The 16236-nt window shown below is 41.9% G+C and overlaps 1 protein-coding gene across 1 annotated transcript in view; it reads right to left on the bottom strand.

Annotated features, from left to right (window-relative positions):
• LOC114667487 (zinc finger protein 665-like) overlaps window positions 1–13196 on the bottom strand; it is a 49994-nt gene extending 36798 nt beyond the window's left edge. The window contains exons 1-2 of the mRNA XM_051933074.1: window positions 12974–13196; window positions 5493–5906 (exon numbers count right to left, since the gene is read on the bottom strand). Coding sequence (XP_051789034.1) covers window positions 5493–5862 — 370 coding nt within the window. The 5' untranslated portion in view covers window positions 5863–5906; window positions 12974–13196. The remainder of the gene's footprint in view (window positions 1–5492; window positions 5907–12973) is intronic.
• Window positions 13197–16236: the final 3040 nt, after the last annotated feature.

The raw sequence follows: 16236 nt of genomic DNA, 5'->3' as shown, positions 1-16236 counted from the left end.
AAAATTCATTATGGTAATGTACAGAACCAAAATTAGAAAAAAGTTGTCTCTTTCCAAATATTTACGGACCTGTGTGTGTGTGTGTGTGTGTATTATACACACACACACACACACACACACACACACACACACACAGTACTGTGCAAAGGTTTTAGGCAGGTGTGAAAAAATGCTGTAAACAAAGAATGCTTTCAGAAATATAAATAATGATTGTTTATTGTTATCAATTTACAAAATGCAAAGTGAACGAACAAAAGAAAAATCTAAATCATATCAATATTTGGTGTTACTGCCTTTTGCCTTCAAATCAGCATCAATTCTTATAGGTACACTTGCACAAAGTCAGGGATTTTGTAGGATTCTAGTCATGTGTCTGATCAACCAATTCTACCAAACAGGTGCTAATGATCATCAGTGTCACACGTAGGTTGAAACACAGTCATTAACTGAAACAGAAACTTAAAACTGGGTGAGGAACAGCCAAACTCTGCTACCAAGGTGAGGTTGTGGAAGACAGTTTCATGTCATGGCAAGATTGAGCACAGCAACAAGACACAAGGTAGTTCTACTGCATCAGCAAGGTCTCTCCCCGACAAAGATTTCAAAGCAAACTGGGGTTTCAAGATGTGCTGTTCAAGCTCTTTTGAAGAAGCACAAAGAAACGGGCAACGTTGAGGATCGTAGACGCAGTGGTTGGCCAAGGAAACTTAGTGCAGCAGATGAAAGACACATTAAGCTTATTACCCTTCGAAATCGGAAGATGTCCAGCAGTGCCATCAGCTCAGAACTGGCAGAAACCAGTGGGACCCAGGTACACCCATCTACTGTCCGGAGAAGTCTGGCCAGAAGTGGTCTTCATGGAAGAGTTGCAGCCAAAAAGCCATACCTCCGACATGGAAACAAGGCCAAGCGACTCAAGTATGCACAAAAACATAGGAACTGGGGTGCAGAAAAATGGCAGCAGGTGCTCTGGATTGATGAGTTAAAATGTGAAATATTTGGCTGTAGCAGAAGGCAGTTTGTTTGTCAAAGGGCTGGAGAGCGGTACAATAATGAGTGTCTGCAGGCAACAGTGAAGCATGGTGGAGGTTCCTTGAACGTTTGGGGCTGCATTTCTGCAAATGGAGTTGGAGATTTGGTCAGGATTAATGGTGTTCTCAATGCTGAGAAATACAGGCAGATACTTATCCATCATGCAATACCATCAGGGAGGCATATGATTGGCCCCAAATTTATTCTGCAGTAGGACAACGACCCCAAACATACAGCCAAAGTCATTAAGAACTATCTTCAGCGTAAAGAAGAACAAGAAGTCCTGGAAGTGATGGTATGGCCCCCACAGAGCCCTGATCTCAACATCATCGAGTGTGTCTGGGATTACATGAAGAGACAGAAGGATGTGAGGAAGCCTACATCCACAGAAGATCTGTGGTTACTTCTCCAAGATGTTTGAAACAACCTACCAGCCGAGTTCCTTCAAAAACTGTGTGCAAGTGTACCTAGAAGAATTGATGCTGTTTTGAAGGCAAAGGGTGGTCACACCAAATATGGATTTGATTTAGATTTCTCTTTTGTTAATTCACTGCATTTTGTTGATTGATGAAAATAAATGATTAACACTTCCATTTTTGAAAGCATTCTTTGTTTGCAGCATTTTTTCACACCTGCCTAAAACTTTTGCACAGTACTGTATATGTACACACACACATACATAAAAAAACACACACATATTATATATATCCTCTTTAATAAAATCCCTGTGTGCGTCCAGGTGTCCATGTGTGTGTGTCTTCTGGTGAAGTGCGCATGCGCGGGGCACGGTGCGATGCGTGATATTACTGTCAGAGAAAATTACAGGCGTTTTACGGAAATACAAACCAGTATTACTGCGAGAGGAAATTAAAGGTACACAATACAGTGACGCATATTACAGCCACATAAAAGCCAGTAAATTAAAGGCATATTACCGACGTGCACGCCTGTATTACCGCCAGAGAAAATTAAAGGTATATTACGGATGTACAAGCCAGCGGACGTACAAGACAGTATTACTGTCACAGAAAATTAAAGACACACAATACACGGTGGCAGCCCATGAAGAACGGTCAGCTCAGCAAGTAAACATCAACAAAAGAAAGGCTGAACGACAAAGAAAAATACAACCAACAAACAGAATGAGGTCAAGGTCCCTTGCCATTTAATATAGACTGTTCCTACTAATGTTTATGCGCTACTGTTCTAGCGCCCGTTATTGTAACGGGTTTAATGACTAGTATATACAGTGGTGTGAAAAACTATTTGCCCCCTTCCTGATTTCTTATTCTTTTGCATGTTTGTCACACAAAATGTTTCTGATCATCAAACACATTTAACCATTAGTCAAATATAACACAAGTAAACACAAAATGCAGTTTGTAAATGGTGGTTTTTATTATTTAGGGAGAAAAAAAAATCCAAACCTACATGGCCCTGTGTGAAAAAGTAATTGCCCCCTGAACCTAATAACTGGTTGGGCCACCCTTAGCAGCAATAACTGCAATCAAGCGTTTGCGATAACTTGTAATGAGTCTTTTACAGCGCTCTGGAGGAATTTTGGCCCACTCATCTTTGCAAAATTGTTGTAATTCAGCTTTATTTGAGGGTTTTCTAGCATGAACCGCCTTTTTAAGGTCATGCCATAGCATCTCAATTGGATTCAAGTCAGGACTTTGACTAGGCCACTCCAAAGTCTTCATTTTGTTTTTCTTCAGCCAGTCAGAGGTGGATTTGCTGGTGTGTTTTGGGTCATTGTCCTGTTGCAGCACCCAAGATCGCTTCAGCTTGAGTTGACGAACAGATGGCCGGACATTCTCCTTCAGGATTTTTTGGTAGACAGTAGAATTCATGGTTCCATCTATCACAGCAAGCCTTCCAGGTCCTGAAGCAGCAAAACAACCCCAGACCATCACACTACCACCACCATATTTTACTGTTGGTATGATGATCTTTTTCTGAAATGCTGTGTTCCTTTTACGCCAGATGTAACGGGACATTTGCCTTCCAAAAAGTTCAACTTTTGACTCATCAGTCCACAAGGTATTTTCCCAAAAGTTTTGGCAATCATTGAGATGTTTCTTAGCAAAATTGAGACGAGCCCTAATGTTCTTTTTGCTTAACAGTGGTTTGCGTCTTGGAAATCTGCCATGCAGGCCGTTTTTGCCCAGTCTCTTTCTTATGGTGGAGTCGTGAACACTGACCTTAATTGAGGCAAGTGAGGCCTGCAGTTCTTTAGACGTTGTCCTGGGGTCTTTTGTGACCTCTCGGATGAGTCGTCTCTGCGCTCTTGGGGTAATTTTGGTCGGCCGGCCACTCCTGGGAAGGTTCACCACTGTTCCATGTTTTTGCCATTTGTGGATAATGGCTCTCACTGTGGTTCGCTGGAGTCCCAAAACTTTAGAAATAGCTTTATAACCTTTACCAGACTGATAGATCTCAATTACTTCTGTTCTCATTTGTTCCTGAATTTCTTTGGATCTTGGCATGATGTCTAGCTTTTGAGGTGCTTTTGGTCTACTTCTCTGTGTCAGGCAACTCCTATTTATGTGATTTCTTGATTGAAACAGGTGTGGCAGTAATCAGGCCTGGGGGTGGCTACGGAAATTGAACTCAGGTGTGATACACCACAGTTAGGTTATTTTTTAACAAGGGGGCAATTACTTTTTCACACAGGGCCATGTAGGTTTGGATTTTTTTTCTCCCTAAATAATAAAAACCATCATTTGAAAACTGCATTTTGTGTTTACTTGTGTTATATTTGACTAATGGTTAAATGTGTTTGATGATCAGAAACATTTTGTGTGACAAACATGCAAAAGAATAAGAAATCAGGAAGGGGGCAAATAGTTTTTCACACCACTGTATATAAAATCCAATGTCTGTATGTCTGCTTTTCACGAGAGAACTACTTAATGGATTTAGATAATTTTTTATTTCTAAAATTTGCTTGAACATACTGGATGGTTTTGCGACTTCTCTCATTCTCTCAAGTATCATAGTTCACTTGCAGGAGCAATTTATTTGCGTTAATCCGAGGGAAGGGGGGCGGGGCCCTCCTCACTCACGCACCAGCCTCTGTTCGAGTTAGTCTACGTCTCACCATGTGTTGGTGTGCACCTTGACTCAGATTAGCTAGTACTACCATTTTTTCAACAGACATTATCATCTACAGATTGTTAAGGAGTAACGTTTGACGTTTTTGAGAGAGAGATCAGGGCTCCATGTGTTTTACAGGGTAGCTGCTGACTGGCAGAGATATCACGGCCACTTGCTCTTCTCCTCATGCTAGAGATGCTTTCCCTTCGGAGCTGAACAGGATCAGATATAGTGCCAAAGTCTGATATTGGAGTGTACCTTTACATATTTTTTATTGATTTTTAAAGTTTGTGGGCAGAGCTGCAGGGGACAAATAATATATATTATATATCGAGAGAGAGAGAGAGTGTGTGTGTTTTTTATTCCAAAGCTTTTGATTCCTATCAGGAATCATCATCAGACGAAAATGATTTGATGTACAGGAATCCAAGGCAATATATAGAAAATAAGGAGGGGAAGGTAGATGGATGTGGGGATAGGGATTAATAAGGTGGAGTTCAGAGGATGTTTGTCCTAAAGTCTTACTCATTATGTGCATGTTGTATTTTTTCAAGCCTGCATATGCTGGGTTCATGTCCAAATGTCTGTTAATGGTGTTTTAATTGGATATCTATTTGCTCTTTCAAGGCCAAACAAATATGTAGTTATTACCATTTGTATCCCAGTACAGAACCAATTAAAAAATAAAACTACATGATTAATGCTTGGTTTGAATGTGCAATGATGTGGCCATACATACTGTACATGTACACCTCTATACACAAATATGCACACATAAGCTTACATACAGTATATACTGTACACTTACTTGCCAGAGAGAGATTTGGGACAGCAGCTGACACAAGGCAGTCTTGTGGAACACTATAAGTTGGACAAATGACCATCAACAACTGGATAGCCAGGCCGTGTTTGTGTGATTTTATGTTGTACCTCCACTCATTACTCCTATTTGGTTAAATAATAAAGGAAATATTTTTGTATATTTTGGCCTCCTTTTAATTTTGGCAATGAGATTTTGCAGCTATATTAACCCTTACTGTTTACAGCACCATCTTTTTTTTGCATTTTATAATACCTCATTTATTATTTTTACATTTTCTTCTGTTTGGACATGGCTGTTCACATACTACCGTCTTTGCTTGATTTTATACACACCTACACTTATTGCTTACACTTCAGGCAAATAACACCAGAAGAGCCGAAACATCTTATTCAGCTCTGAGGACTGCACTGTTCATTAGTAACCTAATTTCCTACAAAGTTAATTCTCCACCTTTCATCAAATTAAACATTTCCAAGATGAACACAAATTCACAAGATTCATTACCTCAAAACTCCCATTTTGTTAATCTTTCACTTACTTTGTCCAGTCTGAGGTGTAGATGAGGACGGGTCTCCCAATGCTCTCTTCGACATTTCTTCCGGTCCATTCAAGTTTGACAGCACTGATTCAGATTTTACACTAACAAAAGACGCTTGTTCATCTTGATGCCCGTACTGAAGGACAGGCTCTTCTTCCTTGACGCTGTCTGTGTTTTTATGGTTCTGCATTTCATTTCTCAAAGGCTTCTCCTCAGCCTGTTCTTTCACGTCCATTAACGGCAGCTCATTATACTCCTCCTTAATACAGAGGCTCTCCTGTTCAGGGCGGACAGACTCCCATTCACAGTCCTCCTCTTTTTTAATCTTTACACCACTTGTCTCCATGTTACGCATATCAGCTTGGCACATCTCCTCTGCTCCATCAAACAGCTACTAAAAATGGTTGCTGCTCCCTGCAGAAAAATTAATAAATAAATATATTGTGGAGCTCGGACACAGACATCGTTATAAGTCACCCAACATATGCTTTATTTATAAATACTATGTACAGTGAAGCACACAACCCCAAAACTCCCCCAAAGTTCAGGCCTCTCACAATGATGCTTCTCTCTCTTCAGGACGCCTCCTTTCCTCTCCCGAGCTCCGTCCTTCTCCACTCCTGATTCAAGCCACCAAACGAAGGGAGGCAGACCCTTTTATAATCACCCGGATGTGCTCCAGGTGCCTCCTGATTAACCTCCACCGGCACTCCCCAGTGTGGCGGAAGTACCGGCCGTGCACCCGGAAGCACTCTGGGTGTTCCTGGTCGTCTTCCCCCCAGCACTTCTGGGTGTGGCAGAAGTGCTGAGGACCAGGGCTCTCCAAGCATCGGGGCACCCCCCGGCGGTGACCACAGGCCCCTATAGGGTTGAGCTTCCAAGCTCAGTTCCCGTGGTCCCCAAAGCCACCAGGGCGGTCGCCCCCTTGTGGTCTGGAGGAGGCATAATCACTTCTCTGGTCCTTCCGGGCATCCTGGCTGGGTGCCACCCCCAGCCGCTTGCCACAGTATATATTAATTCAAGCAGAACTGCTATCAAAAGATTACAATAGAATTTAAATTTTTGCTCTATGACTACACTGCCAGTTAAAATTTAAGTCAAGTCAGTTAGTTAACAGAAATCACACCACGGTGGTTAACTAAAGGTGCTGCATGTCATATTTAAAGGAGTAAAACTTTATAGACGTGTAGTGAAGGAACAACATCTGTCCCAAATCTGACCAACTGATTTTTTTAGCACACAATATGGAGTGTAGCATGACTTAAATTCAGATTCATTTCATGTTTTGGGTGAATGCAAAAGAGTTTTTGTATTTCTAGCACATCACAGTTACACAGCACACTTTACGATACAGTATAACAATCACCCATTTATTTGAAGCAACCTCCTTAATCCAAGCTTAGGGATGCAAGAAGCTGAAATCAATCCTCATAGTACTGAAGGCAAAAGCAGGAACCAGGATGGGGTGCCAGCACATCACAGTCAGTCAACCAGCTGCCTTCTCCACACGGACAGTTAATAACTCAGGACTGCGATTTAAATCCACTCTCCCAGTGCTAGGAGGCAGCAGTTCTCACCACAATGTTGTCTAAAATCTCTGTTAAGTATTCTAATTTTCTTTAGCAAGCATTTGTGGTCTGCATTTTAGCATATAAACTATACAGTCTATGGTTAAAAGGGAAACATACAGATAAGTACATATAGATCTGTGTAACTTAAAATCTACACACTTTATCAATGAAGGACAACCTTGTGGAGCAGTTCAAATAATACCCTGAGATTTGCTAGTTTGTGTCGGTGTTAGAGGTGGTGCAGATTTCCTACCTCATTACAAGAATGTGCAGATGAACTAAACAAGCTGCTTTAACTGCCTACAGCTGTGGCCATACGTTTTACGAATGACACAAATATTAATTTTCACAACATTTGCTGCCACAGTTTTTATGATGGCAATTTACATCTACTCCAGAATGTTATGAAGGGTGATCAGATGAATTGCAATTAGTTGCAAAGTCCCACTTTGCCATGAAAATGAACTTAAACCCTAAAAACCCATTTCCACTGTTGTTGTGAAGATGGCATCTTGCCCAAGAAAGTCCAGCAAGCTGTCTCCTAATGTTGATTCAGCTGCGGGCCCCACCAGTGCAGAGCTTGCTCAGGAATGGCAGCAGGCAGGTGTGAGTGACATCTGAACACACTATGAGGTGAAGACTTTGGGAGGATGGCCTGGTGGGTGTCAAGAAGGGCAGCAAAGAAGCCAAGAAAAACATCAGGGACAAACTGATATTCTGGGATTGGACTGCTGGGGGAAAAGTCATTTTCTCTGATGAATTCTCTTTCCGATTGTTTGGGGCATCCAGAAAAAAGAAAAGGTGAGCAGTCCTGTGTCAGGCCAACAGTAAAGCCTCCTGAGACCATTCACGTGTTGCTTCTCAGCCAAGGGCTCACTCACAATTTTGCCTAAGAAAACAGCCATGAATAAAGAATGGGACCAAAACATCCACCGAGAGCAACGTCTACAAAGCATCCAAGAACAGTTTGGTCAAACACAATGCCTTTTCCAGCTTGATGGAGAACTGGGCCATAAGGCAAAAGTCAGAACTAAGTGGCTTGGGGAACAAAACATCAAAATTTGGGGAAACTCCCCACTGAGAACTTGTGGTCAATCCTCAAGAGGTGGGTGGACAAACAAAAAAAAAAAAACAAATTCTGACAAACTCCAAGCATTGATTATGCAAGAATGGGCTGCCATCAGTCAGTATTTGGCCCAGAAGTTGATTGCCAGCCTGTCAGGGTGAATTGCAGTGGTCTTGAAAAAAAAAGAAGGGCCAACACTGCAAATATGGACTCTGTGCATAGACGTAATATAACTGTCAATAAAAGCCTTTGAAACTTAATGCTTGTAATTCTACTTCAGTGTACCATAGAAACATCTGAGAAAAAGATCTAAAAACACTGAAACAGCAAACTTTGTGAAAACCAACGCTTGGGTCATTCTTAAAACCTTTAGCCACGACTGTAGACTTGCCGAGCCAGACATACTGTTTGGAGACAACCATGAGTTAATTTTGCTTAACACTGGAACTGGGCCGGAAAAATTAGACGGCTCATCGTGTGTCGCATTTCTGAACCAGTCCAACACCTCATGAAGGGGGTGCCCAAAGTAGGGGGCGATGATTTTGAACTGCAAAGAGCAGTAATGCTCCTGTTAACCTGCTCCGTCAGACAGCAAGCTTCTGTTTACCATGAACTGCCTAAGCTGAAAAGTCTCCTAAAGACCACCCTATTAAACATAAAAATGTGCATTACATGTGCAGAGAAGACATTGCACGTGTAAAAACTAAACATACTCTGTTGTAAGTGGAAAAAGCTTTCTGTAACATGAGAGCATACGTTTTCATTTGAAGACATCAATAGCATTAGAAGGCTGTGTGTGCTCTCTGTTGTTCTGCAACAACAATTGTGTAGGAGTACATGTAAGGTTGAAGCAATTGGCTGATACATTTATGAATATATGAACTGCAAAATGTGCATTTCAAGTAAACAATATGTCAACAACCCCATCAAAAGGGGGTGAAAGGGACTGCTGTTAAGACAAAAAGGCACAGGAGATGCAGATCTCAATACTCCAAACACCCGAATTAACAAATCCGCTTAACGACGCCAATACAAGCATGACAAAGCTGTACAACATCCATCTACTGATCCATATTACTAACCGAGAATGCTAAACCGGATGATGGACGCAGGCACATCCGGCCATGGGCCGTAGCTGCAAAAAGACGTACTGCGCAGGAGCAAAAAGAGTCCACGAGAGTCGGAGAAAGGCGGAGAAAAGAGGGCGACAAAGGCGGATGAGGGGCCGCGAGTGGCGGACAAGACCACAGAAAAAAGGAGTGAGCACATACAAAAAGGAGAAATGAGGCGCAAAGTCAAACGCAGGAAAAGCACGAAACACATTGCACACGAAACTAGACCTGAAAAAAAATAAAAAAATAAAAAAAAGAGGCTCGCGCACAACAGCCCCCCCCCCCCCCCCCCCTACAGGCACCGGACAGGACACACACCAAGAGGGGGATTCAACAAGCCCATGGAACACAAAAAAAAGAACACAAAACCACCCCACAGACCCTACAAGCGAGGGACGGGACACACACAAAGAGGGGGATTCAACAAGACACAGGAACACAAAAAGAAAGAAGACGCTCGCGCAACAACAATCCTCAACAATCCTCAACAATCCCCCCCCCCCCCCCCCCCATCCATAAGAAGTCACACCCAAAGCCACATATTCTAAAGTGAACGTCAGCACCTTCACACTAGACAGCATAGGTGTCAGCATTGGTGGATCTCCTTACAATAAAGCACTATTAACCGTTCAACTGCAGAAAAGGAAACATATTAACAGTGACTGCGACCCTCCTTATTACTTATCCATATTTCGGATGCTGAGAAAGAAACAAGTCATGAATACACGGTCACGGGTACAAAACGAAAAGGAAAGGATAACAGGAACAAACACACGAACACGAAAGAAACAACAAAATAGACGGCTATGCAGCATAGGTGGATCTCATTACAATAAGGCACTATTAACCGTTCAACCGCAGAAAAGTCTCCATATTAACAGGGAGTGCAATACTCCTTATTACTTATCCATATTTCTAAAAGAAAAAATGTCTCAACTCCAAAAACGCAAAGCTCAACTAAAGCTTCTAACTAACGATGTACCTAAAAGTAAAAACTTTATGAACTGCGTTAGATCCTACAATAGTTCATTTGCTTTTAGTAAATATCAGGCCACCAAAAGGCAATGGCCCATACTACTTTCGCATATGTGCACAAATACTGCATCGCATTGGAACAGTGCACCCTGAAACAAATCAACAACGCAAATATGCACAAATCTACATCCTGGATCCACATTACGCAAACTATCAATCAAAGTGCTGCATCGCAACAGGCACGGATTCAAAACGAAACACCTCCCATCTCAGACATACGTTAACGGCAAGGAAGGCTACAACGGGCGTCTCATACAGCACAGGCAAATCGATTACAGCTCCAAAACAACACGTCCCAAATACTACATATGCAACAACGCGCCTCTCAAACGGCACAAGCAAAACATACACCGGGAAAATTCATTCGGATTAATGAATGTCATTTGCAATCATTGTCATTCAGTTCACTTCCCTGAAGAAACAACTGGCAATACAAGTAATACATTTAGACGTTGTTGTCAAAAGGGTCAAATTAGACTGCCTTCTTTACATTCATATACTGAATATCTACAGAAGATTCTAACTGACGATGTACCTGAAAGTGAAATCTTTATCAACTGCATTAGATCCTACAAATCGGTATCCACTATGAACATTAACGGTGGCACTGCACGTGACATCCGTCTTCAAAAAATGTTATTTATTGATGAATGTACAATGGCATGAAGTCACTTACTCAACACCATTCATAAACTTCTACAAACGTTTATGAATAATAATATTCGATTTGGAGGAAAGGTACTTTTATTAGGAGGAGATTTTAAACAGTGATTAGCTATTCTTCTAGATGCCATGCACTCAGCTATTGTTCAGTGCACCTTAAAATACGCAGACAATTGGCATTGCTTTCAAAAGATACAGTTAGTAAAAAAGATACGATGTCCAGAACCAGATCATAACAATTGCTTATTACAACTGAGAGATGGTACACTCACCAATACAGATGGACTTCAGCCACATCCATCCATCCATTTTCCAACCCGCTGAATCTGAATACAGGGTCACGGGGGTCTGCTGGAGCCAATCCCAGCCAACACAGGGCACAAGGCAGGGAACCAATCCTGGGCAGGGTGCCAACCCACCGCAGGACACACACAAACACACCCACACACCAAGCACACACTAGGGCCAATTTAGAATCGCCAATCCACCTAACCTGCATGTCTTTGGACTGTGGGAGGAAACCGGAGCGCCCGGAGGAAACCCACGCAGACACGGGGAGAACATGCAAACTCCACACAGGGAGGACCCGGGAATCGAACCCAGGTCCCCAGATCGCCCAACTGCGAGGCAGCAGCGCTACCCACTGCGCCACCGTGCCGCCCACTTCAGCCACATATTATTACAATTCCTCAAGCCTTTATCTGCGACGACTTAGTTACAGAGAGATTTGGAACAGCAATCTCATTAGACCAAATGCCCCTTTTAACACAACGCACTATATTATGTCCAAAAAATATTAATGTGGAAAACATAAATACCCAAGTCATTCCATTACTTCCTAGAGAGACACAACTCTTTCTAAGCTCTGACAAAGTTGACTCTGATCACGATAATGACCATCTTCATTGACCTTACAAGTTCTGACCTGGAATTACCTTTTACACTTGAACGGCGTGTACAAAGAAATTTTCCAATAAACCTTTACACTGTGCCACACACTTTATTGTTTGCTTTCTATTTGCATCATCTACACCGTCACACTATTCTATATCTCATTCATACATCATGCTCTTTGTCATTCCCAACACCAGGGGTTGGCGAGCGAAGCGAGCAGGGGGCGGAGCCCCCTAGTTGCACATCTAAACAAATAATTGATGGAAATTAACACACTGTCTAATTAGAAATGCAAGCATGCCCTGTCGAAATACAGCCGCAGCTTTTTAACACACATTTGATCCCCAGACAACAATGTTTATCTAAAGTCGATTTGCCATATAGTAATACAATAGTCGGAATGACTGAAAGATATCATAGCAAAGAGAAGCACTTCTCAAATGCATGGCGCCAAGCAGCTGAAGCCGTCTACGTGTGTGTCTGTCCCCTCTAGCACTGAACTCATTACAATAAATTAATCATTAAACTTCAGTTAACCTCTGCATCAGGGGTCCTGAATTGTTAACAGCAATTTTAGCTTTTTTATTTTCACCCATTGTCAAGTCTTTTGTTCGGTTTCGTTTGCGGCGGTTTAAAACGCATGGACTGAAGGATTTAGGGGCGGGTGTTTTAGGAAGGACCCTGGGGGTGTTGGCTTTTCACCGCAATTCACTGCACACCTTTTTAACTGGTTGTACCCAGTCGTGTGTTCTCGTTTGAGGATCACGTCTAGCCCCTTCCGGCCTAAATTGTACTTTGCAATTAATCCAAATATTAGAAAATTGACTAATTTGTCTTAAAGACTCCGCCTCAGCGGTCCTAATCGTACAATAACCGACAGAACACACCCTGACAAGTGAATATTCTGGAGCGGCAGCGTGCATTTGTGCAGTGGACTTAAAATGACGTTTGACAACGTAAATGAATCGAGTCGCATACAAAGCGGCCACCGTGCGGTGAGAACACGTGGATCCACGGTGGGATTCTGTCCATTGCTGACAAGAGACGAGAGCAATCGCTACTCGTTCTGATCCACATAATCTTAATAAAATACCAGGACAACTCTACTGTTAAAAAAAAGTCCACATTTTGATCACTTACCTTACGCCTCCCAGTGAAAAGATTCTCTTTAAACACGCTTTCTTGCGTCGTAGGCTCATTGCACGAACACTCTTTACCTGCCCGGACAATCTACCCAGCAATCGACAACAGCAGAAAATCATCCACCTTGGTGCTGTTATTAAAAGTTAAAAAAAAAAAAAAAAAAAGTTTCTCAAAACTTCCCGCTCGAGCCAGACAAACCGATCCAAAACTCCACCGCTTGTCGCTCTTAATGACGTCACAGTTTTCTCTCAGCATTTGGCGCATGCTCGGTGTTACTCGTGTGCACGCGCGTTCCGTATTCCGCACGCCACCATCGTTCTGTTCTTTATGTCTGCCCTAGCTTCACTTGCGACGTGCTATGATGATGGATGAAAGCTTAAGAGGAGTTTTTTGGGTTTTTTTTGTAAAATTACATACGCATCAAATATCAGTGTCATCTACAATAGAGAAAAGACGACTCTGGGTATGCAGACGACACTCTTGCTTAGCTTGTATTTAAAGAAGAAGCCAACTAAGGACCTGCAAGGCGTTTGTTTCTCACACTGCACACTCTGCAGTCCTTAGCCTCTTATGCAGTTGTTCATCTGGGTCTTCCCCTTTTTTTCCTTTCCTGGGTACATCCAGTTCCCCATCATCTCTCAAGACAGCATTAGACACCTTTGTATGAAAACTTCAGTTTCCAGTCTGTCACAAAAACAAAGAAAGAAAGAAAACAGACAAACGCGTTTCTCATGGATGTTGTTTCATTTTTTGAACTGAGAACTGAACTTTAGGAATGTCAGTGCTTTGCAACTCAAGTGAACAGAACAGGTTTCAGCGGGGCTAATGCAATTATAAAGCTTTCTCTAATAACCAATTAGCAATTAAAATGACTACTTGAGGATAAGCTAAGGGAACTGACCGTCAGTACACTGAAGGAATGGCTACTGAAAATGCAGTTTTGCAATCAGCCATTTTAAGCAGTAATAGCCACTAGCAATACTAGTAATGCACTGGATGTATTTTGTATTTAATTACAATTTAATGCTGTCCTGATTTTAATAAAGGTAACAACAGTTTCCAATTGATCCCAGACCTATGGCACTGTATGTTGTAGAGAAACACATTGTAAATGTTAAAAAGGGTTAAGTGGTAGAATCTGAGTGGAAATCTGTCCATCCTAAACAGTCAAGCTTCTGCATTAATGATGAAGACTGTGAACCAGGATCAGTGGGCATTAAATGAGAGAGCGACTGACACACAGAAACATGAAATCACTAACACTGTCAATAAAGAAAACCTTCATTTAGAGCCATTTCTTCAGTATGAATGTCAAGAGAGGCGTTGTTCATTCCAGGAGTGTCCTGTCAATGTGAAAATGGAGCTGGCTAATGAAATGTCATCAAGGGGCACACTGAGACATCCATCACCATTCTCAAGGTCTGGAGGAAGGAAGTGGAAAAAAATACAAAGGAGCTGTGAGTTTATGGGGAGCGTAAGTATCAGTGATATTTACCAGACAGAGCACACCTGGGTGTTTCATATTAATAAGTAGATAAATTATTTTTGCAAATTAGTAAATTGACAATGTAGCACCCCAACCAGATTATCGCTTGTGCAGAGGGTGTTATCTGATTTACGTAGCAAGGAAGCTGCTATGCTTTTAAAATGAGGGACGGATAAAAACAGACTAACACCTAAGCCCTACCGAATTTCCACCCTGACACCCGAATATTAACAGCACTCAGGAAAAAGCCCCTTAAGATTAAACACACCAAACACACACAAATATATAAAATGATCCTTATTTGCTAGAATAACTATTTACAAACACAAAAAATACTACACACACCCCACAAACAAACCCCCACACACGACGATGATTACAGTCCTGAAAAAAAAGTCCTTACTGTAAATGATGGAAGTGCTTCTGGAAATGGAAACTAGGGTTAAATGATGGAAAGAAGTGTGGAACATTCCTATTCAATAAACTGCTTCCCAGAATATGGTAAGTGAAATTCTGTCCTACTACCAGAGTCCAGAAGAATAGGATTCAGAGGCACGCCTCTTATCTAAAAGCATCGAAGGACTGGATTAGGAGGAAAAGAACCCACCACCATCCTTACATCTGGTAGCCGAGCACCATCCTTCTCCGCTATGAATGTCCAGTAACTGAAAATGTTTAGGAGCTGCTGCGGATAATGTTAATTAGAAAATGGTCCACCCGAAAAGTCCCACCACATCCTTCTCTTCCGGTTTTATTGGTACAGTACATACAAACCAAAAACTACAAATCCCACAAGCCCCGCTGCATCAGTGCAAACCTGTTTAATGACGCAGACCCCAATTTACAAACAGAAATTGGTGCACCCAGTGTTGTCATTAACATGTAACAAACACTCAACAGGACATACTCACATAGAAACAAAACCCCCCTACAACACTATTCTCGCTACAACAAGAATAATGTAATCTGAGGTAGACATTTTGGCAGTATTAGCTCATTGAGTCTTATTCAGATTAAGTAAGCATAGTGCAAATCAGACCAGACAACTATGGCAACTGTTTTAGTATTTTCACTGTAATGCTGTTCTAGTGTAAGAGAATGGAACAAAATACAATAAGCAGCATTTTATACAGTTCAGGTGCAATGCTGGAATTGTCAACTGAAGGGGACAATCTCATAGCCAAATAAACACTCTAGGGATAAATAAAGGGAGACCATTAAATAGCTCAAGCATGGGCAAGAAAAATATAACAAGGCTGGCTGGGCAGGTGCCAGTGCCAGTGCCAGTTTATCAGATGTGGTAGCTTGGCCACTCACCCAACTCTTATTACTGCATACTTTATAGTTTTGTCCCTTGCTCCTCCAAATCACACTCTCTGTTTCTCTATCTCTGTATTATAAAAAAAAAATCTTGGGAGGGAGGCGAGATGTGATCTTCTCTGAAGAAACCTTGACGTCACGCGAGACAAGGCAGTGAGACAAAAGGACAGCTGCTATACAGGCTTTTAAAATGATCTACGCACAGCGCGACAAGCAGAACACATAGCTCGCCACCAGCAGCAGCAGCAAGCCAGCAGCTGATCCAACTGCATCTCCTTAGTGTTTATTCAACCCCCCCTCACATTAGTGCAAACAAATGGAAATTATTACTTGGTGAAATAATGGAACAGCGAAAAGAGATTGAAAATATTGTTCGGATTTGAACTTTAAGTCGGAATCTTGTAGATCGTCTAATTCATGTTGCAGTGAGAATTAAAAGATTCCAAAAACGTTG

This window comes from Erpetoichthys calabaricus, chromosome 1, assembly GCF_900747795.2.
Source record: "Erpetoichthys calabaricus chromosome 1, fErpCal1.3, whole genome shotgun sequence".
Lineage (NCBI taxonomy): Eukaryota > Metazoa > Chordata > Cladistia > Polypteriformes > Polypteridae > Erpetoichthys > Erpetoichthys calabaricus.
Note: the sequence above shows the minus strand (reverse complement) of the source record. Positions and strands in the feature narration are given on the sequence as shown.